This window comes from Syngnathus leptorhynchus, chromosome 6 (genome assembly GCF_054491065.1).
Source record: "Syngnathus leptorhynchus isolate UIUO chromosome 6, UIUO_Slep, whole genome shotgun sequence".
NCBI classification, from domain to species: Eukaryota; Metazoa; Chordata; class Actinopteri; order Syngnathiformes; family Syngnathidae; genus Syngnathus; species Syngnathus leptorhynchus.
In genome coordinates, this window is record NC_141200.1 from 4,717,647 (window position 1) to 4,743,827 (window position 26,181).

At 42.4% G+C, this 26,181-nt stretch overlaps 2 protein-coding genes across 2 annotated transcripts; one reads left to right on the plus strand and one right to left on the minus strand.

The window, feature by feature from the left end:
- The first annotated feature begins 6,469 nt into the window (after nucleotides 1–6,469).
- Nucleotides 6,470–23,750, plus strand: trpm1b (transient receptor potential cation channel, subfamily M, member 1b). The gene is made up of 28 exons (XM_085914557.1): nucleotides 6,470–7,001; nucleotides 8,253–8,383; nucleotides 12,823–12,899; nucleotides 13,150–13,345; nucleotides 13,414–13,627; nucleotides 13,936–14,060; nucleotides 14,132–14,303; nucleotides 14,559–14,733; nucleotides 15,207–15,330; nucleotides 16,434–16,506; nucleotides 16,603–16,703; nucleotides 16,843–17,016; nucleotides 17,102–17,236; nucleotides 17,322–17,372; nucleotides 17,486–17,626; nucleotides 17,705–17,734; nucleotides 17,809–18,101; nucleotides 18,558–18,786; nucleotides 18,850–18,981; nucleotides 19,230–19,358; nucleotides 19,496–19,624; nucleotides 19,749–20,000; nucleotides 20,072–20,246; nucleotides 20,860–20,880; nucleotides 20,961–21,105; nucleotides 21,257–21,462; nucleotides 21,561–21,693; nucleotides 21,773–23,750. The coding sequence occupies exons 2-28, from the start codon at nucleotides 8,312–8,314 to the stop codon at nucleotides 23,091–23,093; spliced, it is 5,025 nt and encodes a 1,674-aa protein (XP_085770683.1). The 5' UTR covers nucleotides 6,470–7,001; nucleotides 8,253–8,311; the 3' UTR covers nucleotides 23,094–23,750.
- Nucleotides 23,231–25,993, minus strand: LOC147055444 (ras-related protein Rab-8B). Its single transcript, XM_085914560.1, has 8 exons — nucleotides 25,778–25,993; nucleotides 25,371–25,431; nucleotides 25,220–25,280; nucleotides 25,070–25,147; nucleotides 24,836–24,925; nucleotides 24,669–24,734; nucleotides 24,445–24,495; nucleotides 23,231–24,382 (listed from the first exon to the last, which is right to left on the minus strand). Exons 1-8 carry the CDS (start codon nucleotides 25,899–25,901, stop codon nucleotides 24,290–24,292), a joined length of 624 nt encoding a protein of 207 aa, XP_085770686.1. The 5' UTR covers nucleotides 25,902–25,993; the 3' UTR covers nucleotides 23,231–24,289.
- Nucleotides 25,994–26,181: the final 188 nt, after the last annotated feature.

The following is a 26,181-nucleotide window of genomic DNA, read 5'->3' on the forward strand; positions in this document are numbered from 1 at the left end:
TGCCCATTCTTAGTTTAGATGGGCTCACATTGTGAACAGTGAAAAGGATAAATAATAACAAAATGAAATTACATATCTGTTTTCATTCTGCTGGGTTGCAGCCTGTGGATGATGAGCAAAAAAAAAAAAATCCATCAACCCACTTCAGTTGATCAGGCACATACAACAAAGAAACACAACTTTTGCAGCCAGGCCAGGGATGACCAAAGAAATACGTATATTGTAACTTTTGAAATGTCACGCAACAGAAAGTAGTTCTCTACACTCAAACATCTACCCACACGATAAAAACCTGAACAAACACTGTAAACTTGCCAGAGATGTAGGCAGAATGTGCTATACTTGTGACGTAAAAGGCTCATAAAAAAAAAAAAACACACAAAAATTCCTCGCTGGTGGTGCAGCTTTTATCAAAACCCATTTCTCATGTTCATATGTTTCTGATGCGTCAAAAATAACAAATGTTAGCATGAATCTGTCAACACACTACTGTTTTAGCTAGGCTTCTTTAAAACCATTAAGAACACCACAAACAAAACCAACTAACTCCTCACTCCAGTGTACAGTGACCTTATTTAAATGGAGATATTTTCTTCCTCTATTCATTAACTAACTGCTTTTCGTGATCTCTAAATCATTGACTGACCTTCTGTTTGCATTTTGTTTTATCTGAAGTTGCACTGTCACAAGTAGCAGAGCTAATATAGAGCTTTTCACACAGCGTGCTATTATAAGGCAAGACAGTGTTGTGAAGAGGAAACCCGACACAGCAAAAAAAGAAACGAGTTACTGACGGAATGAAACTATAATCTCTGTACTTATTTGTTCCATTGTCTCTCTTATGTTGTTGTTCAGCAAAGCTTACTCATCCTGAATGACACACCATCAACGGTTCTTGTGACTAATGATGACAAAGCAGGCTGCTATTTCACCTGTGTTGAAAAGAAAAGAGGATTAGTCAGAAGGTAAAATTAAATGAGACGTTGAATTTGGTGTCCGACATATTTTTATCTATCGCTGGGCTACGGGTGACGACATATTGATAGTGAGAAACAAAACTGTGGGCGGAGGGCGGGAGGTCGTGTGAGTCAGAGCCGATTCGAAACTACATGTTATTGCCACCGAGCCTGCAGTCGAGCAAGATCTACTGGTTACAAAAAGCCCCGAAATGATTTAGCACTTATCAGCAACTCTGCTCACATAACTTGCCTGGCAAACAAAGATGATTGACTGAGACAACACGGAAAGTCAAGCTTACAAGTACAAACAATGCATAAATTGGCGACGAATGAACATTTAAGCCCCGGTATTGTACTTCGTATAAATATCATAGATATCTCGCCTACACAGGCCACAAGAAAAAAAAAATCGAGATGAGGGTTTATCACTCCAAAATGTTCAGGGCAGAACTGGCGTTACAAATTGCCGTCAGAGTTGTGTGGCGTAGTCAAAGGGCGGAGGCTAAAAGAAGGTCACTGCATCAGTTGGCACGCCGGTGGGAGGCGTCCATCTAAGATGGAGTTCATTGTGGTCGTCATCCTCCCCTCTGCCGCGCCTCCAGGCTGTCCACGTTCAGCCACACAACAGAGGCAGCCTTTTTTCACCCCTATGTTAATCCTAGCCGCCTCCCCCCGCCTTGATGCCGCCTCCCCCGGCACGCCACCACAAAGAACAAAGTACCGGCCCCCCACTCGCTGAGAGAATGTTGCATAAACGGATAGCAAAGCGACCAGATGAGCTCTCTGTCGCTGCTGCCTCTATCGTACGCACAAAGTTATGTCGGTGAACCCGAGCCTCCATCCACGTCACTCCGTTGACCCGAGGCTGACGCCTAACCTCGAGCGTGTGCGCTCGTTATTGTTCCCTCTCATCGCGGCATGTTGGCTTTGTCCACGCCATACAATACAGCTCAAAAGAGCAAAGTGAAGCGGACACATTTTTGTTTTTGCGCCCATTTACTGGTCAGCGGTGACCCTATTCAGGATGCATTGATCAGTGCACTGGCCGGGGAGGGATGAGCCTCGCAGGCACTGGTGAGGGGGGGGGGGGCTATTCAGATGGTTGCATGAACACGTTATGCTGATGCCATCGGCGTTTGGGGCTTCCTTTCAACAGAGGCACTTAACATAGAGCATCCATTTTTGACTACTTAGGAGACTTGACAGAGCACGGTGTGGTCTATTGGCGCTTTGACTCTGTAGCTAACGTGGAAATGACTTGACCATCATGTGTCCGGGGACAAACGGGATATTTAAATGTGCGAGTGGCTCTGTTCATTCAGGGGTGTAAATTGGATCTTCTGAATATTTTAGAAACCGGAGTTCTGACCATAATCCAAATATTGACCGCATGCAAATGTAAGTCAGTGACCCCATATAAATGTATCATTACTTCAAATTAATTACATTTAGACAAAAAAGTGATGGAAAAGTAGCTTTTACAATCACAATCCAGGATAAAGAATTATATCCAACTCATCCATCCATCTCAAAATCTCAAGGTTAATCAAATTGAAGCCAATTTGGGTATTTTAGTAAGAAACACAAAGTTGAGGCAGATGATAAAATGATCTGCCCCCCCCGGGCCTTGAGTTTAAAACCAGAATTGTCCGCTATTATTTCCTGTCAATGTTCCAACAAACAGACTTGCTTTGTTATGTGTCAATGAACATTCTTGCCACAAACAATTCATATTTTAAAGTTGTTCTAACATGAATGATTGTTTTCGACCCAAGAAAAACACATTGTGTAGCTTTTCCCTTTTTTTGCATCCTGTGGCTGTCATAATGTGTTTTCCTAGCTGACAAAACTATTTACTAAGCAGTTCTAGCTAACTCTAAAAGTAAACCAAGTACTTTGCAATTAGAAAAGGTTCCATGGAGTGAGTATACGTCATCACTTGTGTTTACACAGCCTTGAGTCAGGGTGCTCCCAAAGTCACTGGGTTCACAAGTGGGCGTGGCTCCCCACAGCACTCGTGCTCAAGGCGGAAGTAGTTGCAGGAGAAGTAAACATTACCGAAACTACCCTCTCCGCAATACATATATATATATTTTTTTAAAGTGTGTAAGTATTGGCATCCGACGCGTCGTAGTCTGGTGGTGATGGGTATCGTAACGTTGTTTTTCTCCTCGAATGACCTCGCAGTGATGAGGCGAGAACATCCCGTTCGTGAGTTATTAATAGCTCGCTTTGCGTCACCCAACTGCCTCGCTGCTAGACACGCAACGGAGCCGCTGACAGTGATAAAATAAATAAATAAAAAAAACACTTATAAAACAGCGAGTCGACGTCCTTCAGCTGCCAGTGTCTCACAGTTACTTGTGAGAGACATAGCTAAACGTTACAAGACCCTTTTTCCGAGTTGAGGAGATGAGGGAGGACAAGCTATGCCACGAGAATTTGGCCTGTTGGTGGGCCGCTATAAATCAACTGCAAAAAAAACAAATCAAAACATTCCCTTGCAATGGATTTGGTGTAAATATTTACAAACAGTCTTGCTGCTTCTGCTGTGGCCCCACCACGCACGCCCACCCACCCACCCAGGCACAAGAAGAAGAAGGAGAAGAAGGGTGGTGCCTGTGTTGTGATTTAGTAATCCCTTCCATGCTGTGACTGCATGCACAGCTTCACCACACCTGGAGCTTCAAGTCCAAAGGCCACACTGGGATGACGCATCGGGATGTTGCCCCGTCAGCCAAAAGAAACGTCCGGCGGGATTGCATCGATTTAATGAAGTGTTTCAATGGCAAACCGTTCCATGATATGACCTAACATATGAATTGACAATTTGAAAGAGGAACCGAGTCCACATCGGGCGATTTCTGGATCACCCTCAGCGGTTTCCCCAGCTAAAGTCCACTTCCTGTAAATGCGCGGCAACTCTTTGACATCATCGAATTGACACAGATTTAGGGGGATTTTCATTTTGGAGGAGATTCATGTGTATGTAGCTCAAGTGCAGATCAAGTAGATTGAGCTCTTCGCCAGTATTCAGACTTGTAGATAATATTTCTGGATTTGATTGATGCTAGTTTACGTTAGCTGTGGCTGTATTTGCATCACGCTGATGATTATCTTTCTGCCATTTGCTCGCTCTTCAAACGCCATCTGTGTTTGGGATCATCCTGGTTTGTAGTAATTAGCATTACGAGCAAGCACCCAAAGATAATGACAATGCTGCTGTGTTCAGCAGGATTAGACAGGTGCTTGTCGACTTGCTTTGACTCGGGCTTTACGGCCCGCGACGCCGCCGCCGACAATTAGCGAGGGAGAGATTGTCCAAACGACGACCCGTGCTTCTGCTCTGTCTTGTGAAGGACTTTGTGTTAAACCTTCAACTGGATTATGTGGAAATGTGAGCTGTCTGATTTATAAATATTTTCATTATGTTGTCAAATGGTTTTCAATGCGGCTCCTTGTAGATAAGCTATAATAAGAAGACAAGCCTAAAACCAAGCTTGGTCTAAATTGAAATGCCAAAACGGCAAATTCACGGTTGCGTGCGACACGTTATACGATAAGAGCACGGTGACGTCATCCAGTTTGATCACTTTTATTTCGATTCGAGTGTTGCCGTCGTCAAATCAAATTTAGTGGCTCCAAAAGTCAGAAGGTCAACTTCTTGGCCTCTCTGGAATCAAAATCAAAACTGGTCAAACTAGTTCCTTGAAGAACAAAATGAGTGTTGACAGTAATAAGGAGCGTGTCTCTTATCTAATTTAACAACTCTGCGTGCAGTTGGGGTGTGGCGATAAAACTTGTGAGCGTGGTGGTATGAAATTTGCGGTTGATGTCAAGTGTTCCCCGAGGCTGATAAGCAGTAACTCACGGCAGGAAATCATCTCAAAGGTCACGCCGGTACTTCGATTGAATTTCAAGCCAATCTGACAACATTTTCTTTCAACAACTGATTTGTCGTCCATCTTGTTTGGATGTCGTCAATGAGAAGCAGCTGGAGCGTGTCGAGCCTTTTGCATGTCAGATAATACTAATGAACTTTTCTTGGAAACATCACTGGATTATTTTGAGCCACTCTGGCAGATGTCCGTGACAAAAATTGTTGGGTTCACCAACAATAATCTGGCACGCGGCAATTCGGTATTATACTGATTCTTTTTTTTTTTTTTTTCTTCCTCACAAAATTTGAGCAGTCAAGATGTGGCTCTCATAGCGGCTAATGTGCTCCAGCAGTGCTTGACTTGGAGTTCAAGTCTTCCTTTGATCAAGTCGCCATCCCTATAAATGTCCGTCCGTCTCTAGTGTGCGAGTCCCGCATCTGTTTTTGTGGCCTTGTTGGATGAGGATCTGCAAATGGAAGTTTACGCAGCTGAGCGCACGGCTTCCCCCCGCCCCCCCAGTCAGAAGATCTCGTTCACCGTTCCCTGGGAACGGCTTATGGGCTTTCCGTTTCGACAGAACAAGACTCTACAATCACAAACAAGAGTTTTTAGGCAGCCGGTGGTTTTTATAACACCTTCTGCTGGACATATGGATTCCCTATTGACCTTTACATGGCCCCCACGGGTCAACATTGTAAGTGCCCCCTATATCAGCATGTGTTCTCAGAAGAGGAGAATAGAGATGTGCAGCCAGATGGAACTTCATGGAATTCACAGGAGCCGTTCTGAATGGCGGCGTCCAATCAAGCCATCCGCAGCCCGCTCTGATCTCCAGGAAGTCGTTAGCCAGCAGTCGCGCTCGGTTCGGCCACGCCTCGTTTCTGTCTACTTCCCTAAAATGCGTTTGTGCTGACAGAAGGGACCACTCCTACGAGTACCCAGTACTCAATTTTAACCCTAACCCCCCCCCCCTCCTTACCCCTTGACCCTGTTGTGGCCATCACTGAGCCCCAGACATCAAACTGTGGCTTTCCTTCAACATGCATGCAAGCTTTTAGTCTTCTTGACCTAGATTGCTCGTTTATAATAACTGCACTGCTCTCTACCAAGTCAAAGGAACATGTTCGAACATGACTTACTCTGGGCAAACCACAATTTCTTGGCCTCAAAGTCCAGCCATGTGTTTAGTCTGTTGTGAAAAATGAGACGTCAGCAGCCTCAACTGGTTTTTTTTTTTTTCCTTTATCTGGCTCTCTTCATACCCGTAATAGTGCTTTTAACTTATTTATCCAACTGTGTACCTGCTGTTTGCTTTTCACTAGCCGCACTGAGGGACTAAACACACCCAAGTGTGTCTCAGGTGTGTATTTGTGTGTAGTCTGTTTGCTAAGCAACCGGCCGTGTTGTCGAGATGAGCAGAGCCCATAACACGCCGGTTGTATTGTGTTGTCCATGCAGGTCAGTGCAGATCTTCACGAGGAGGAGGATCAAGCCTTCGTTTGGTATGTTTTTGTTGTTTTAAAGTCCAACTGTTCATTTAAAAGCAGCAGGTGGGAAAAAAAAAAACATCCCCAAACTGTTTCTCCTTCCAAAGAGTTCAAATTATTTCTGTCAGTGTGTGATTTCTTGGTGGTTTTGGCTGTCCTGATGGACAAAACACAACATTAGCTAAATTATATTCATCACAGAGGAGGAAAAAGATCATCAAACTTCCTCTGTGACCTCGTGGTTAGAACAAAGGGGCTGTGTAAGTGTTGAGAGCGCCATCGTGTGGTCACAGTTCAGTTGATTGACCTTTCGGATAATTAAGATGTTTTATTGAAATGTTTCTTTAATTGGGGTATTGTTATTAAATAATGCTAATGAAAAATTCATGAAAGGCTGAATGTTGTGAGTGTCCATCTCGTTTCATTCATCATTTCCTCTGAAGTGTTAAATAATCTCTTCCAAATTCAAAGCCACTAAAGGACATCAAAGCTCTTTAATGTTTGCTTACGCAGGGGATTGAGGTATTATCCATTGGGAGAGCCCAGTCCCGGACACATGGCTGTGTTCAAGTACTTTTTCTTGTTTTATTATTGAAAATGAAATTGTTCTCTCTTTCTAATTGGGATACGACCACTGGAGGAATGTGGGTGACACTCTTCTTTTTCCAAATCAGGTAATATTTTTAACTGCGTGTGTGATGTGGAATATTGTGCGTTATCGTTGTTGTTGTTTTTTTACTCATTTAAATAATTTAAATGTTATGTTTGCGTGACTTACAAAATACTTCCACTAAACAAGAGCCAACAAGTGAATTTGATATTATATGTAGTCTCAATGCAGAACTGTTTAAATTGGTGTCTTTTTCAACTCGGAACAGTGAGTATGAATTAAATAGAATATTAAATTTAAAAAATGTAATTTAATAGAGCCGTTAAATTTAGAAGAGAAATCGCATCAATTTCAGCTAACATCCAATAGAGGGAGTTGTTGGATAAAATAGGCATCGATGGATTAGGTTGCTGATTCAATATCACATAACCGGGGTATAAATCGATACATGAATAAATTTAAATTTTATGTAAAACTCGCGTGTTTTCCATTTTAGCAACTGAGGAAGCAAATATCTTGCAAATGTTGACTCGATCGTGATTTGAAAATCGTGGCTGTCTTTTATTAGCAAAAACAAAGACATGTTACGTGACGTCATTAGAGCAGCATTAAATTCATGGTGGAAGTTCAACTTGTTCTGTCACTCCTCGGTTATGCGCGTCATGGCCACAAGAGGGCAGTATAATACAGATGGACAAAGTTTTTTTTTTTTTTTACTTCAATAATAGTCGTTTTAGTTGTTTTCATAAGTTTGCATACCCTGACAGAATTCTTTGAAGAGCACAACCATTCAACAAAACAGTAATAACAAAAATAATGAGATGATCCATGTCATTTTGTTGTTTTTATCTGACCAACTGCTGCTTCTTTTACCTTTGTGACATAATCAGAGAAGATGGCAAAGAACAATTCAGCTCAATGCGTCCTTACCGGTGTTTCCATTTTGAAGACTCTTGTCCTCCGACTTTCCGCGCTGGGACAACCTTTGCCCCCTCGGCCTGCTAAGTTTAGCTTCACAGCTTGCATGGTCGCACTAAGCCTTTTTTGGGGCTTGTGGTGTGCCAAAGTAGATTTACCTTCAATAACCATTTAATAAAGCTCTATCCATTAGACTCGGAGACTGTAATCCTGATTACGGGATGCGCGGCAGAGGAAAAGGGTCTATGTGTCAAGTATGCCATCGAGTGATTTATATCCCCGGTTGGGATGTGTGTCTTGTCAGTCGCCGCTGAGCAGAGTGAGCGGAGATGAAGCGCTCAGCCATGTGCGACTTTTGTCCAGTGTGACTACAGCTTGTGCCAACTTGCTTTCACAGTGGCTTCCTGGTGCTGATGTTGGCCTTGACCTCTTACGGCTGCTTCCAGTATCTTCAACATGGACCCCAAGGGCCCCAGTGGCACCTTCAAGAGATCCTCCCTGAAACGCAGCACGTCAGGCTCGCAGAAGGTAGGAAACTGTCAATGAATGCCTTTTAAAATAAATCTGGACACATAAATGAATGCTTTTGTTTTTTTTTGGCACATGCCGCATGTCGCGTTGTCAAAGTCCACGCAGCCGTCTCAACCAATCACATTTTGTGTACTGGCATTTACATGTTGTCCACCGCAACCCCCTGCGAGCAAAATGTTAAGTGAAGCTGAGCGAGCTTCAAGTAAGAGCTGCTCACTGCTTTAATCCTACATAATGGCCCAGTATGGCCAGCACGGAAGATTAAAGTCTTGTGATATGTTTTTGTAAAGTCTGCTTTCATGTGATTACCACTATTTATAAATTCTTGAAAACAACCGGTGCGGTTTGTGATTTTGGAGATGAAATAATGCTCCCGCTTCGGACTGGGGTGTGTTCCAGGATTATATAGCGCAACAATCTAGTCTGGGAAATAATCATTTGTCAAGAAAAACTAAATATGGATTTAAAAAAAAAAAAAAAAATTCTGCCCTGGCTGAATATCACAAAAAAATAGCATCAATTTCCACAATTGTTCATACGTTTGCCAAATCTGGGTGGTTTTTATTTTTTAATTCTTAATTCATATATTTTGCTGTTCACACAACAGCACTTTATCTTCAAAAAATTTAGCTGGGCTGAGTATTAAAATCGTGAGCATTTTACTTATTAATTTGAAAACGAGGTCATCCACAAAAGAAAATATTACTTTCATCTAAAAAGTTTTAACTTATTTTGTGTGAATGCAATAATAAGTATAATAATTCAATGAATTCTCAAAATAGAACAATAAATTCTTTTATTTATTGATTTTATAAATATGTCTAAACAAACATGCTCTGTTTCATAAGATCAGATGTGAATCAGCATAAAGCGGCCCGGCTGATCTGTTTGCCCTTTCACAGAGGAAAGGAACACGAGCATCAAGGCTCAGCTGTTGTAAAACAAATCAACTCATATCATCCATAGCCTCAAGTGAGAGCAATTTCCCATTCCATATTTTAATGTAAGAACACAAGTCATTTTAAATGCTCTCCACAATTGCCCATTGTATTGATGAGATCACATGACTATGTCAGGCCCAAGTCAGCAGAGAGCTGATGCCTTTAGGCCAGAGGTCAGCATTAGGACTAATAAAAAAAAATGTTGGGAATTAATTTTTAATGTTTCAAAAAAAGGCACATTTGTATCTGAACACACACAAAACTGGGCAAATTATTTTTTATCTTTTTCCCTCCTATTTTGCTTAATTGTAAAATATTTAAAATGTCGTTTAAATGGTAAATACATTTTACTTTGGAATATGTAGACAAATGCCAATTACTAAACCTAAAATCAGCATCTTCATCACGCAAAATGTTTTCATTCATAAATTTGCAATATAATTTGTATTATCTTTTGATCAGGATGCCAATTGAACAAGTTGTCTCTCAAAAGGTTAATAGTAGGCTACTCCCTCTTTGGCCCCAACATTCCTTGGGGCCAAAGAGGGAGTAGCCGCTTTAAAACGTCTTATGACTGCGTCAACTGGCGAGGCTAATCAGTGACATGTCGCTCATGTGATAGCTAACTGGATTTTCAAACCCGGTATGACAATCGAGTGCATTTACAACGAGTGAAAACAGCTCGTTTCACAGTTAACGCAAAGTTGTTTACCACGAGATCGAGCCGTTATCTCGTGGGGCAAATGTCTCCTCCCCCAATGCCGTCGTGAAAGACGGCTTTTTGTCGGGCCTTCGTGGGATCTAGCGTGGTTCTGAAGTATTCCTTAAAACAGTCCACGCAGATTTCCTTCCTTTCACGCCGCATCAAACTCCAACCACGTTGTCGTTGAGCGACAAAGTCAAGCAATTAGTGGCTTTTATCTCCAACCCTGGTGACATCACATTCCACATAGGACCCCCCTCCCAAATCCTTTATGACCAATTTCATTCTTCTTTCCACTACATTCTTAGGATACAAGTGGATCTGACATTTGTTCACATATAAAAGAAAACAAACAAAAAAAAGGAAACTCCTTCATATATATTTTTCCTCAATATTTGTAATTCTGAGTTACGTGCAATTGTCACTGCAGTGGAACAAATTGGCTGTGATCTCCTTTCTCGCTAAGCTGCGGGTCAGGAGACCTGCTTGGCCCATGTGACTGCAGCACTCAAAGGCAAGTTGAATAGAATATTGCATGGCGGACATGAGGACAGAGTAGATATTGAGATATTGATAAGTTCTATAAATGTCTTTGTAGTTTTCTCTTAAAACAGTTCATTTGTTTTTGTGGTCAATGATACAGTCTTGGTAGAAGTTGCAACATTCAAGAAATAGTCCCCAAAAAAAGCCTGTGTCTGAATCTTTTTGATTTCGAAAGTGCTCTTAAAAATGTGTGAAATTTCAATCCATCCACAATGAGCCATTGTGGAGTTATGTTTCCTAATGAATGTTTTTTATTGTGCCGAGGCTTGTCTTAATTCCTGTTAATTTCCCCCGTGTGACACAATGTGATCTGGCAGAATATCCAAATCTTGAAGGTTTTTCGTTAAGCGCTCGGAGGCAGCTCGAGCTGCTTGCTTGGAGTTTTTATTTGCTGTGCCTAATAACTTGAAGTACGCTGAAACAACTGCGTCATGTCGGCCAAAGCCTGAAGAAAATGTGTTTTGTTTTTCTCTCCAATAATTAATCCCGATCACATCTTTAGTTAGGGGCATCGATTTGTCATTTTAGCCCCCCCCCCCCCCCCCCCCCCAAAAAAAAAAAATCTTTAAAAACAAACTCAGCCCGAAAAGGGAATGCTGGTGTGACCTTTTCATGCAAGGAATGTTTTAAAACTATCTCCGACTTGATGCTTCTTAACTTCCAGCTCAGCTCTTGCTTTCATCTGCTTAATTAAGCAAGCCCTTAATTGGCAGCCCATTCTTATTCACACTTCATTTATCAAAACAATACGCTCCAAATATGTCCGACATGAAGATATTGCGAGGTGAGTGTTTTGGCGTTATCTATTCCACCGCTATTAGAAGATGGTGGAAATAGAAATTAACTGCAATTACGATTGAATGAACTTGCCCCCAGCTGGAGAGCAGTCGAGGCGGCCTCCGAAAGAATGCCAGAATCCAATTCTTTCAATTATGCAAATTTGGGTTGAAATCAAAGTAGCTGGAAATGATGGTACATGGTGGGGGGGGGGGTTTCTTGTTTTCAAATGAAAAGTCTCGTCGTGGCGCACAAACAAGCGTCTTCTTCCACATGGATGCGAGGGCAACACACACGAAAAAAAAAAAGTTTGAACAAATTTGGAGATTAGGGGCCGCTTATCAAAGTAGATTTATTGTGCCTTGTTCAAGCGGAGGGTGAAAATACCCTGTGGGCATGGGGAAGGGGGTCATGGGACTCCCAAAAGGATTACCTTGAACTGGAGTCATGAGACTGGGCCGAACAAAGAGCCCGCTCACATGCTCATCATATTAGCCGGCCCTCATAAAGTGAACAAGTGTCATGTCCTGTTCGGGATTCAGTCAGACTGCAGCGGCGGCGGCAGCAGCAGCAACACTTCAGCTCCAGCTCACTTTTCAGCTTCTCACACTTGGAAGGTTTTATGTAAGTGGAAATATTGCCGTGATTTAGAATTTGCTTTGGTTGTGAATTTATTTTTCATTTAGATCTGACCTGATGGCTGGAAAGTGATTTTTTTGTTATTGATTCAGTTACCATGAGAATGAAAGAAAAATGCTGTTTGTAATTATTCCAAAAAATTGGTTTCTTATTTAAGTAATTGTTTTTGAGCGACTAGATTAAAAACAAAATTGGTCAAAATATTTAAAAAAAAACTCCATGGCTAGACTGTTGCAATCTATTAATTTAATTATTCATATTGCAATGAGAATAAAGGAGTTGGGGTTTCAAAATACTAGTCAGCATAAAACTTCATTGTGGATAACTAAGTAGTGTAAATTCTGACATAGGTCTATTTTTAGAACTATAAAGAAGTGATTATTTTGACAAGTGAACATTTATTGCCCGAGTCCTTTTCCTGGGATCAAAGCAAGTCGCAACACTCTTGTGATTCCAAATCACAAGGCATCGGCAAGAATTCATTAGTTGTGTCTTTCAGTCACACTCACATGATCTTAAAAGTTCAAAAAAACAATTTAGTCCAGGACAACTGTAGAAGCTAATGAAGTTCCTTTTTTTTTTTCCTGTTTTTGCTGCTGCTGCCAACACTTTTACTGGAAAGCGGAGCTCCCACTGCTCTACTTTTAATTACTCATTTGTGCTCGACAATGGCACAATTATTTTTTTTTTTTTTGCTTGGCTCAGGTTATTTTCAACTCTGAGTTGGAAAAGCATCAGAGGAGAAGCAGTTTTCGGATGCAATTTATGGCCGACTGCTTTTGTGCTGTGACAAAGGCTTTTTTTTTTTTTGTCTATTTTTTTTTTTTTCTTAGGCGCAGCGAGTTTGGATTGAGAGGACGTTTGTGAAAAGAGAATGCATTCACATCTTTCCCACCAAGGACACCACCAGGTAATAATGGTTTTCAAAATATGCAATTTGTAATTAGAAAAAAAACATTTGGTGGAATTAAAAAATCAATTATGACATTTTGGTGACATAGCTTATTTTCTTTTTTTTTTTTTTTAAATATAGCCAATTATGCCCTAACATTGTGACGTAGCCCAAACAAAAATTAACAAGAACATTTTGACTACTACAGTATCAATATAGCATTTTTCCATATGACTAATCTTGAATCTTCACACACGTTCCCGTTTAGATGTTCATGCGGTCAGCTGACAACTCAGCATGTGGCCATCCCGCCCGGCGCCAACTCTCTGGAGGAGGCCCACCAGCTCGTGCAGATCGACACCCCCAAAGACAAATGGAGCGTGATCAAGCACACCAGGACCTACCCGACAGATTCCTACGGCGTGATCGAGTTCCAGGGTGGAGGCTTCATCAACAAGGCCATGGTGAGAAGAACCGTCTTTTTACAAAAATTGTGATTCTCGTGACTCAATTCCCGTCCTCTCCGCAATAGTACATCCGAGTGTCCTACGACACCAAACCGGACAACCTGCTACATCTGATGGTGAAGGACTGGCAGTTGGAGCTGCCCACGTTACTCATCTCGGTTCACGGAGGCCTGCAGAACTTTGACCTTCAGCCTAAACTCAAGCAGGTTTTCGGCAAAGGCTTGATTAAAGCGGCCGTCACCACCGGCGCTTGGATCTTCACGGGCGGGGTCAACACAGGTGAGGCCGATTGTGACAGCGCTAGCGTAATTCCGTTTACTGGTCACTTAACAAATAACTATTAGTGCCATTAGAAGATTAGCCCTGCACTCAATGGTTATTATATAATGCTGCAATTTCCTGCCCGGGGGGGGCGAACGCTACAATTAAGAGCTTTGAGTGCACATCCAACCATTTCACGTTCACTGAGGTGCACTCAGAGAAATTACTCGCTTTTTCTAAATTGCTCCAAATATTTTCATTTATTAACAGCATTAAAAAAATGGCTGTTTTTTTTGCACACTTTCTCAACTTTGTGTTTTTCTTAGGTGTCATCCGTCATGTGGGCGACGCCTTAAAGGACCATTCCTCCAAGTCACGAGGAAAAGTCTGCGCCATAGGAATCGCCCCGTGGGGCATCCTGGAAAACAAAGAAGATCTCATTGGGAAAGATGTGAGAATCCAAAAGCGGAATCCATCAAACAAAGGGGGGGAGACTCGATGAATGAGATCTTCTTCTTTCAGGTGACCAGACCCTACCAGACGATGGCTAACCCGCTGAGCAAGCTGGCCGTGCTCAACAACAGCCACTCGCATTTCATCCTGACGGACAACGGCACCTGCGGCAAGTACGGCTCGGAGGTCAAACTGCGCCGCCTACTGGAGAAGCACATCTCGTTGCAGAAGATCAATACCCGTAAGTGATGCCGGACACATCGAGGGGAGGGAGGGGCCTTCATCTTCTCGCCACGCGTTGGATACGGAGAGCCTCCTATGTGACCCATGGGCTTCCCTTTGTCATCCTATGCCTGGAGCTCGGATAAGGCAGGGACAGCAAAGGGATGCTCAGCTGTCACCACAGACTTCGCTCGCTCTCCTTTCATTGTGTGGTTCCTCACATCTCTTATCTTCTACTTCCAGTTCACGTTTAAGAAAATGGTGTGTTTTACAGGTCTGGGCCAGGGTGTTCCATTAGTGTGTCTGATAGTAGAAGGAGGTCCGAATGTGATCTCCATCGCTCTGGAGAGTCTGCGAGATGAGCCTCCCATCCCGGTGGTGGTGTGCGACGGCAGTGGCCGCGCCTCTGACATTATTTCCTTTGCACATAAGTTCTCCGAGGATGGAGGGTGAGTATTTACTGTAAATATTGAAAATTATGAAAAAAAAAAAATGCCAGGCGATAAAGCAACAAAGACTTTGCTGCTGTAAGTGAATCATCTTTATTCATTGGGACATTATGAAAATAAATGTTGTTGTTATATTATAGTGTGTGTATTTTTATAAATCTGGAAAATCTCTCAAAAAAATTCTTGTAATAGGCCTAATAGAAATTGTAAATGTAGCTAGCCCTAGTAGTTGTAGTACTGTAGACAAACCACACAGCCCATGTCAATTTTCATTTATGCCGTGGGCCGCAACAACATGGATGAAGGGACGCAAATGGCCCCTAGACCATAGTTTGGACAACAAAAGGAACAAGAATTGATTTGAAGAAGCTTCAATTTGATCCCCCTTATTCCAAAATAGCACATTATTCAAATCAAGAAAGATCTGGCCTGTCGGCCTTTCGATCACCTCCAACTTGAAGCTCCTCCCTCAGGCTGGTTAACGACGACGTGCGAGACCAACTGCTGGTGACCATTCAGAAGACGTTCAACTACAGCAAGAGTCAGTCGCAGCAAATCCTCCTCATGGTGATGGAATGTATGAAGAAGAGGGAACTGGTGAGTAAGGTGACCCGCAACGTGAATTGTACCTCAATAAACATAAATGTCAAGCACTTGGGTCTCCATGTTCATTCATCCACTCATCCGTGTATTTTTTTTTTTTTTCAATTAACATATTGACTCAACATAATCCCCACCACCTGCTTGTCATTTCTCCTCGCCGTGCCTCATGCGTGACATGTGAAATAATCCGCATCATCCTCATGCATCATGGCAAAGGTTGCAAAGTGGCGACCCGGTCAGCGCTGTGAAGAAAGTGGAAAAGCGCTTTTAATCCCAAAAGTGTTCTTCCAACGTGTCAATGAAGCGCCAAGTGATGTGATAAATGAAATCTGCACGCTCCGTGCATTTGCTTGGGAAAGATACACGAGTAGACTTTTAGCCTCATCCAGTCACAGTAAGCATGTAGTACAAAACAGATGGAAGAGCCATCTCCATAATCCTTAACTCGGGTTCCTCTCAGCCCAGAGTGCCATCGCACTGTCACCAGAAGAGAGCCTTCGTATTAGACCACCTAATGCCCTCACAAACCCAGATAAGCAATTTAAACAGACTTTTTTTTTTTTTTTTTTTTAGATTATCATTACCAACTCTTCCTTTCATGTTTTATGTCATGTGACCCAAATTAGAAATTGAGCTTTTAAAGTCTCATGACCTACAGGTGATTGTCTGTCTGGTGTCAAAGAATAATCTGTTCATCCTAAAATGCATCCCTGGCGAGCAGCTGGCAAAAAAAAAAAAAAGACCATGTGTGTAATTTCATAATGCCAGCAAGTCTAAGTAGTTTATTTTTGTCTTGTGGGGGCAAAGGTCAAGCGCAGGCCGGAGAGTTGTTTGTCACCACAAAGCTCCCGTTAATTCTAAGTGAAGAAAGCGCAGCATGTCTGATTCATAGCCAAGAGCTTCTGAGATTTAATCTCCTCTGGATATTTTTAAAAGTCTCTCTTCTCTATTAAAATTCTCAAAATAAACATTTCTGGAAATGTTCCACCACTTTGCAAGCCAAATTGCATTTTCATCAAATCAAGTCATTCCGTCCTACTTCCTTCTCAGCGCCTTTCATTTTTTTCAAATTGTCTTTGCTTTTTTCTCACAAATAGATTACAGTTTTTCGGATGGGTTCTGAGGGTCAGCAAGATATCGAAATGGCCATTCTTACAGCCTTGTTAAAAGGTACCATTAAAGATCAACGCGTCGAGTCTTGCCGTTCGGTTCCTCGTCCTTTTTTTCTTGCATGTGGAGCCCGTTTTTTTTTTTGTCTCACGTCAGGCACCAACGCTTCGGCGGCCGACCAGCTCAGTTTGGCTCTGGCCTGGAACCGAGTGGACATTGCTCGCAATCACATCTTTGTTTACGGACATAATTTACCTGTGAGTGGTGTGAGGCTCAAATTTCAATTCTATTATGTTCATTTGTTTTCAGTACAATATAAATCCAATTTTAAAGTTGGATTGAAAAAAATAAATGTATAAATGGACTCAGATTTATAGATTTGTTTTGTGTGGTCAGCCTGCCGGCGCCATTGCCAACACAACGGCGCTGGTCCCGGTCCAGGAGAAGCAGAAAAGCCCCGCCAGTGCCCCTCGCAATAAAACCAGGGGCAAGAAAGGAAAGGGCAAAGGAAAAGCAAAACCTGAACCTCCAGAGGAAACAGATCCACGCAAGTTGGAGCTCATTCGTTGGGTAAAATTTGACTTTTTAAAAAACAGCCACTTCAGATTGTTAGATTTGTAAATAGGAATAATATCTTTCTTTTTTTTTGTGTCAGGTGAATTCTCTGGAGCAAGCCATGATGGATGCGTTGGTGTTGGATAGAGTTGACTTTGTCAAGCTGCTTCTGGAAAATGGTGTCAATATTCATCACTTCCTCACCATTCCAAGACTGGAGGAGTTGTACAATACGGTGGGCCCGTATGAAAGTTAGCAAATATAGTAATTGTGGCCGTAGTTTGCATAAAAATAAACAAATTCTGACTTTTTTTTTTTAGAAACTTGGCCCTGCAAATACTCTGCATGCTGTAGTTAGGGATGTCAAAAAGGTAATTTTGATGAATGTTTTTTGAATCTTACAAGGTAATTTTTATTTCATATTTTTGGTGCATGTGTGTTTTAAGTTTATTTGATCCACTTTGTCTATTTTCTTTCTCTGCAGGGAAACCTTCCTCCAGATTACCAAATCACCTTGATTGACATTGGTCTGGTTCTGGAATACCTCATGGGTGGAGCTTACAGAAGTAATTACACCAGAAAGGCTTTCCGAAACCTCTACAATACTCTGTATGGACTTAAAAGGGTGCGTATGAAAATTAAAACCCGCGTTTCGAATCATTTGACAGTTTGATACCAATTGTCATCTTTTTTTTTTTCTCAGCCCAAAGCGCTCAAGCTTCTCGGGATGGAGGTGAGGCTGTCAAAGCACACAAATGACGTCATCAAATGATGATGATGGCAAAATGTCTTGATTTTATGCGCTAGGATGACGAACCTCGAACGAAAGGCAAGAAAAAGGCTAAAAAGAAAAAGGAGGAAGAAGTGGACATTGACGTAGATGACCCGGAGGTGTGTCGCTTCCAGTATCCCTTCCATGAGTTGATGTTGTGGGCAGTACTGATGAAACGCCAGAGGATGTCGCTGTTTCTTTGGCAACGTGGGGAGGAGGCCATGGCCAAGGCACTGGTGGCCTGCAAACTCTTCAAGGCCATGGCACATGAGTGCTCTGAGAGCGAGCTCGTGGATGATATCTCCCAAGACCTGGAGAACAACTCAAAGTTAGTGATTTGATTTTTAATCTCAAATCTAAACCTGGTTCATGAATGTTTTTTGTTTTTTTTACTGTGGAACCTTCAGCCTGTCATCTGCTTTTGTGCTATTTCTATAATGGCTCAAGATATTTATTATTATTTTTATTTGTTTTTTCCATGACCAAACATAAAATATAGAATTCAACTTATTGCTAACACAAAATGCTAAATGATTCAACATCCATTTAATAAAACGAGCTTAATTGCCAACAAAAAACACAATAGACAGGCTATCAACAAGAAACTTTTTTTTCTCCGCAACCCTGGATTGATTTCAAATCATTACACGTGTGCACCGACAAGAATCCAAATTACAATCCCTCACAGCGTCAACAAAACATCCTTGTTTCTATGCTAACGCTTAAAGGCCATTTCTGATTGGTCAAAATCCTCAGATGCCGATCATGTCGTTCTTCTATGTAGAGAATTTGGCCAACTGGCCTATGAGCTGCTGGACCAGTCGTACAAGCACGACGAGCAGGTGGCCATGAAGCTGTTGACCTACGAGCTGGTGAACTGGAGCAACTCTACCTGTCTGAAGTTAGCGGTGGCCGCCAAGCAGCGAGACTTCATCGCCCACACGTGCAGCCAGATGTTGCTCACTGACATGTGGATGGGCTGCCTGAGGATCGGCAAGAACCCAGGCCTCAAGGTATATCTCACCAAATACTATATTCAACACGAATCTCACCTGATGTGTTTTTCAAATCATTAGGTCATTTTGGGAATCATCTTTCCTCCGCTGATTCTTCTGCTGGATTTCCGTATCGGGGATGACGCATCCTACAATGCGCCCGGAGGCAAAGAAGAAGGAAAAGAGAAAGAGGATGACAACAAATCCAGCAAGGTCCATCTCCAAATTGTTGTTTTATTCTTTCTGTCTGATACTGCACAAAAACATACATGTGCGTGATTTGGAATGAAATACGTTTTGAGTCTTACATATTTACTATTTTTTTAATCCAGCTGCTTTTAATCTCATAAATGTGTATAATGATAATAAAAGATATTCTTTTGTTAAAATGATACTATTTTTTTTAGGTCACTGTTTACATTTAGGGGAACATTTATTAGTCCTGTTTTGGTGCATTTTAGGACCCCAATGATGCCGCTTCCCGGAAGGGGGATGAAGAGGAAGGCAATGCCAACGTCCGCAAAATCCCCATTGGGAAACGATTATTTGAGTTTTATGATGCGCCATTCACAAAATTTTGGTTTAACACAGTAAGTTGTTATCTGAAACATTCGTCGATTTATTTTAGGTTTACAGAAAGCAAAATGTTGGCAAACAAATTTGCGCATTTGTTGATGAGTTTTTTTTTTTTTTTAATGATTTTCTTTTCTTCTATTTCTTTGATTAGATATGCTATCTGGGCTACCTGATGTTATACAACTACATCATTTTGGTCAAGATGGAACGATGGCCATCCTTACAAGAGTGGACTGTCATTGCTTACATCCTTACACTGGGCAGTGAAAAAATCCGACAGGTAAACTCGATCGGGTCCAAGTGTCATCTTGAAAGATCTCTAGTAGACTCCATTTTTGTCATTTGACAAAAATGGATTCAGCCCATTGTTGTCAGTGGCTCATTAATGTCATTCCTTTTTGAAGATCTTGATGTCAGAGCCCGGCAAGCTGAAACAAAAGATCAGCGTGTGGTTGGAGGAGTACTGGAACATCACGGACCTGGTGGCCATCTGCACCTTCCTACTGGGCCTCATGTTGAGGCTCCAGCACGAACCCTACATGGGCTACGGGAGAGTCATCTACTGCATCGACATCATCTTCTGGTACATCCGCGTCCTGGACATCTTCGGCGTCAACAAATACCTGGGACCCTACGTGATGATGATCGGAAAGATGGTGCGTCTGTCGAACACGGCAAAGTCGTCACGGCAGCTCCGTTTTGTGATATGAATTTGTGTTTCTCGCAGATGATCGATATGATGTATTTTGTGGTCATCATGCTGGTGGTGCTCATGAGCTTCGGGGTGGCCCGCCAAGCCATCCTGCACCCCGACGAGGAGCCCACGTGGCGTTTGGCTCGGAATATTTTCTATATGCCCTACTGGATGATCTATGGAGAGGTTTTTGCCGACTCGATAGACCGTAAGACTAGAATTCATAGTAAGATTCTGTTTCCTGATTCTGGGCAGATGATCACAGATTCATGTGGATGCTGTGTGTGTGTTGTGATTGGTTGTCAATTCTTGATGGTGGGGATCGAGTGCTTTTCAGAAGGCCGAGTCTGACCTAATTTCGATATTAATAATCATTTTGTTGCTGTTTGTGTGTTTTAATTTCTTGAGGTAGTGGCGGTGAAAATGATAAGAAATAAAATGACTTCTGTATATAGCGAATCTATTTTTAACACCAATTTCATTTCTTGAATTGAACCACTAAAATGAATGTATTTTTCCATTCTACATCGTTATGTACCTGGTCATTTGTTTAAATTGATAAGATAGGTATCATTTCACAAACATGATCATCTGCCTCAAGTTTTTTGTTTTTCTTGCCTCTTCTGTCAGGGTGAAGACAGTCGTTGATGAAATTACATTTTAAAAGATTGTTTTCATACAATAATGGGGGCTCTGCTAAATTCGAGAACAGTCCACGCTTACTTGGAGAGCAGCTTGATCATGACAGAAGGATGATGATGTGTAAAATGATCACTGATTGCTTTATTTAACATCTTTGATGGGTCTGCTTTTCTCTTTAGTCTATGCAATGGAAATCAACCGTGAGTAGTCTTCCAGACACATTTGAATCAATTCTAATAAGATAGCAAGTATTAACGGTGCAGCTCTTTTGTCCTCACAGCTCCATGTGGTGAACATTTATACGATGAAGACGGGAAGAAGTTGCCGCCGTGCATCCCAGGCGCCTGGCTTACACCTGCTATCATGGCCTGCTACCTTCTTGTGGCCAATATTCTCCTGGTCAACTTGCTCATTGCTGTCTTCAAGTAAATAGACTTCAAAATGATCTACTTATACTAATATATATGTAAATATTCCCTATATTGTAGTCTAATAACCAACTCAAAATGATCTACTTGTCTACACAAATATCTTTCAACAAGATGTTAATTATAATCGTGTGTGATCTTTCCACAGCAACACCTTCTTTGAGGTCAAGTCCATCTCCAACCAAGTGTGGAAGTTTCAGCGCTATCAGTTAATCATGACGTTCCACGACCGGCCCATCCTGCCCCCGCCGCTCATCATCTTCAGCCACCTCTACATCCTCTGCAGCCGGCTCTTTCGACGTTGCGCCAAGAAGAAGCAAGACGGAGAACTCGACGAGAAGGACCGCGGCCTCAGTCAGTGCAGTCACGTGTTTATCTTGTCACTGGCTTGTTCCACAAAATACCTTTGGCAGCTATAATCATTTTAATTGTACAAATTCCTTTTGTCAAAGAGCTAAGACTGAATCCAGAGGAGCTAAAGAACCTGTATGAGTTTGAGGAACAGTGTGTGGAGGAATACTTTCGGGAAAAGGAAGACGAACAGCAGTCCTCCAGCGACGAACGCATCAAGGTTACCTCAGAAAGGTGAGCCCATGTTTCGCAATGGTTCCCATCCCCTAAAAAAATTACATTTCCATGTTGCAATGTCAATTTCAATCTTCAGAGTTGAGAACATGTCCATGCGTCTGGAAGAAGTCAACGAGAGAGAGAACACCATGAAGGCCTCCCTGCAAACGGTGGATCTCCGCCTGGCCCAATTGGAGGAGATCCACGGTCGAATGGCGATGGCCTTGGAGAAGCTGGCCGGGTTGGACAAGCTCGAGCTGACCAGGACTCATTCTCGCAATTCGTCAGTGTGCGATCCCTCCACTCTGGTTCGCCAGGGTAGCATCAACAGCGCTGACGGTTACAGTCTCTACCGCTTCCACATGGACATGGAGGAGTTCGCTAGCAAGCAGAAGGACACAGAGGAACCGGTGAAAAGTGGCCTGGAAAGACAGAAGAGTCAAGCTTCCAGCACGTGCGCTCTGAACGTCAAGGAGGGCGCTCAGACCTTAGAAGTCGGCGGCGGCCTGAGTAGAAGCAGACCGGGCTCTTGCGTGGACATCCTCATATCACCTTGCGAACCCAAGCAGGTGTCTTCGGGCTCGAGCAGCGAAACTTTAACCAACAAGGACATACTCGGAAGCTCGCAGCTGTTGGATCGAATCGCCGATAAGAACAGACTCAAACCGACCTCCCCGCCCAAACGGACCAAATCCCTGAGACACTATCCGGCCGAAGAACCGGCTTGCTCTCCTCTGACAAAGAGGAGGAGCATGAGCACCATCATCATCAGCCCACCCGAAGATCCCGAGGAGTCCGGCAAAAAGGCCCAACTGCCTCCCACGACTTCCTCCTCCCCAAAAAGGACCAAATCGTTACGCCACGTCCCCGCCGAGACCCCGAACGAAACGTCGCCGGTTACAAAGCGCAGGGCGATGAGCAGCATCATTTACAGTCCGGCTGAGGCGCTCGATGATGAGCTTCACGCTCAAGACTACACGTCCTTCGTGGAGCAAGCCGCTAAAACTCCCAACGAGTGGCCCGCCGACTTGGAGTACACTCTGCACACTGGCCCGGCCGGTCACATGCCTAAAGTGTCAACAGTCAGAAGAACCATCCAGCAGTTTCAGAGCACCACTGCCGGGGTGGAGTTGCAAGAAATGGACGGGATCCGTCCGGTTCCGACTGAAAGCGAAGGAACTCCACCGCAGCTCACGGACGAGCAGATCAAGACCAGGGTGAAGAGAAACATGTCCGACGGCGCTCAGTATCTGAGCGTCGCCGAGGATAGGTTCCTGCCCTCGCATAGGTCTCTGAGCTGGAACGCCAAGGATCGCAAAGCTAAAAGCAAGAGAGCATCCAGTAGTGAGAGGAAACCCGTGAATGAGTGCGGAGAAGTCGTTCACAAAATGGAGGATGGCGCTCAGGAAAAGAAATGACATCTGAAAAGTCGGGAAACAATCCGTCAAACCACAATTGAGGAGTACAAAAAGAGCACAATTATTAGAAGAAAGTCCCAAATACGACTAAATAACTTTTGAGTGTATGAAGGAAAGATGTCCCTGTTTCTGAAAACACCCAAACAAGCTTTCCTCACGTCTTTTAATGTGGAAAAAAAAAAAAAACTTTCCGAATGTCAACACATATTTATTGCACCGTGACATGTACTCAACAATCACTTTCAGAAGTATCTTCTCTTCAGGTAGTGTACAATGTGCTTAATAATACAACATGCAAATACTGACAATACTGCCTCTCATTGGAGGAAGTAGAACTCTTCTATTTTGTCAGTGATTAATTAATAAAGCTAAAAAAAACAAACACATGGAGTTTGTACATTGTCTAGTCAGTCTAATGCCTTTAGGTCTGGGTCATTTTCCTATTTGATTAATAATGGTAATCCAATGAGTATTTTACTGATTATTTAAATTATTGACAGTTTCCATTCAAGTGGTATTTGTTTCCAAAATATTATTCAAGCTTTCAGTCTCCCCAAAAAATGCGTATACTGTTTATTGCTTATACCTTTGCGGACAGGATGAGGCAGCCATTTTGCAATCACACAGACAGCAAAATAAATGGTCAGTTCTGGTTAACTTCAACTTATGAATATCTCTAATGTTATATTAATAACTTGCTGAAATGTTTTTAAGCGTGACAAAGGCAACATGAAAAAAAAAAATTCACATTTTTTTTGTAAGTGTTTTTACCATTAACGATCAAAATGTATGAAAATGACCCATAGACATAAATTTACAAACACACACAAATACAATCATTGCTGGGACTTGATATACATGTCGCACAGCGTCCTCGTGGTCAATATGGCACAAGGTAAAAAAGTCGTGCTACAAAGTGAAACCAGTTAAGTCTTTGTTATTGTACATGTATGTTAAGAACACAAGTTGAATAACTGAGGTAAAGGCAAAACAAGAAAACGGACTCCTCGGCTAGAAACAAGCCACGGCCTACCGTTCTAGGTTCAGGCCCCCGGTTCCGTGTCTTCAATCGGGACGAGCCCCTCGTGTGGGGTGAACCAGTCCGCTCACGCTTAAGGGTGAGAAGTCCCTCCCCCTCCAAAGTCACATTGAGAAGTAATGAGCCCTCTCAAAAAGAGCAACCAGCACAGCACGCTCTAGATGAGCGAACACTTGAGGAATTTGATCCTCTTGGATTTTTTCTCTGTGATCTTGATTGCTTTTCCCGATCCTCCAGCAATGTTGTCGGTCTATTAAGAAAACAATAAGTCATATTTGTGTTGCCCAAAGATTTCATGTCAAAAGCACTTACGGTCTTTGAGCTCAGATTGTGCAGAATGTCTCTTCCCATGGTATAAAAGGCCTGATTCAAATCACAAAAAAAAAAACAATACTATTAATTACCTCAGTTTTCCAAACAAGGCACAAATTAGAAAAAAAAAAGTGGCATTTCATTGATAATCGAGAATCACTGCATGACAATCTTCCTCCACCATATCATACTTCAAAATGTCAAGATTCTAAAAGTTGACGTACCTCTTCTACATTTAGACTTGTCTTTGCGCTGGTTTCCAGGAACTTGACACCATAATCGATAGCCAGCTAAAGAGGAAAAACAACATGGCGGTGATTTGATGACCATGCATATTGAATGTATTTGAGTTCCTTCTAATGAGATGTTGTTGGCAGAGTTGGGGACTCACTTTTTCACCCCTGTCTTTGGACACCTGCCGCCTGTCACTCATGTCACATTTGTTACCCAGGACCATCTTCTCTACGTCCGATGATGCGTGCTGCCAGTTGGAAAGTTGAAAGCAAATTTAATCACCATTCTGTTAACTCAATCTTAACGACATGCATCCCTTAGTGTTATTACCGATTATTCAATTTTAATGTTGCCCAGACATTTAGGAAATACAAATTCATCCACAACTCACCTCTTCAATATTCCTGATCCAGTTTTTAATGTTTTCAAACGACTTCTCGTTGGAGATGTCGTAGACCAGCATGATTCCCTGAAAGGGAGGACAATGACAAATCATTGTTCCTTCGTTCTCAACATTCCAGCACAGTGAGTGAGAACTTACCATGGCTCCTCTGTAGTAAGCTGTCGTGATGGTGCGAAAGCGTTCTTGGCCTGCAGTGTCCCTGAGTGAAAACAAAATGTCAAAGATCTGCATCCATTTTTTTTTTCTCCAATTAAAAAAAATATATATATATATATCAAATGACACTCACCAAATTTGAAGTTTGACCCTCTTTCCATCCAGCTCAATTGTTCTGATTTTGAAGTCTATGCCTGCAGTAAAATGAAAAAATTGTCAAAACACCGCAGGAGTGGATCTCTATTATTTTCTTTCAGATGCATATTGTTTCAAATGCGGAACATCTACATCTGATTCTCAGCTCACTTAACACATTTACTTGATCCATGTGAAATCTGGGCTTGTTTGATGGATAGCTCATTAGAATGTATCTCACATCCATTGTCTTTTTTCCCATGCAATCAATCTCTGCCATTATACAAATGCATACCCGAATACACACTAATCCACACACACTTACCACAACCTATGTTGTGTTATTACAGATGTAACCCGTGCGTCGTTATTATTATAACTGACAGGCTCCTGCGCTCTACTCACCTATGGTGGATATGAAGGTGGTATTAAAGGAGTCTTCGCTGAACCGAAAGAGAAGGCACGTCTTGCCCACCCCGCTGTCGCCAATGAGCAACAGTTTAAAGAGGTAATCGTATGTCTTCGCCATTGCGTGAAGCAAACGCGACGAGATTTGGGACAATAATTGGGAATACTGGGCCGGGATCCCCTGTCTTTTGGGTCCTCAGCTGTCCTAGGCGGTCTGGCGGCTGGCCAATGCAGAGATCAGTGACGTAATGCTGCGCGTTGCATTATGGTTCATGTAGTTTTAATTACCAAACCGCTATTGTTTTGATTTTTTTTTCTCCCACTAAACACACGCGTTGTTTGCTTGGAACTCTAACTTGAAAAAAAAAAATCAATACTATATGTATCTTTTAAGTTTTGCT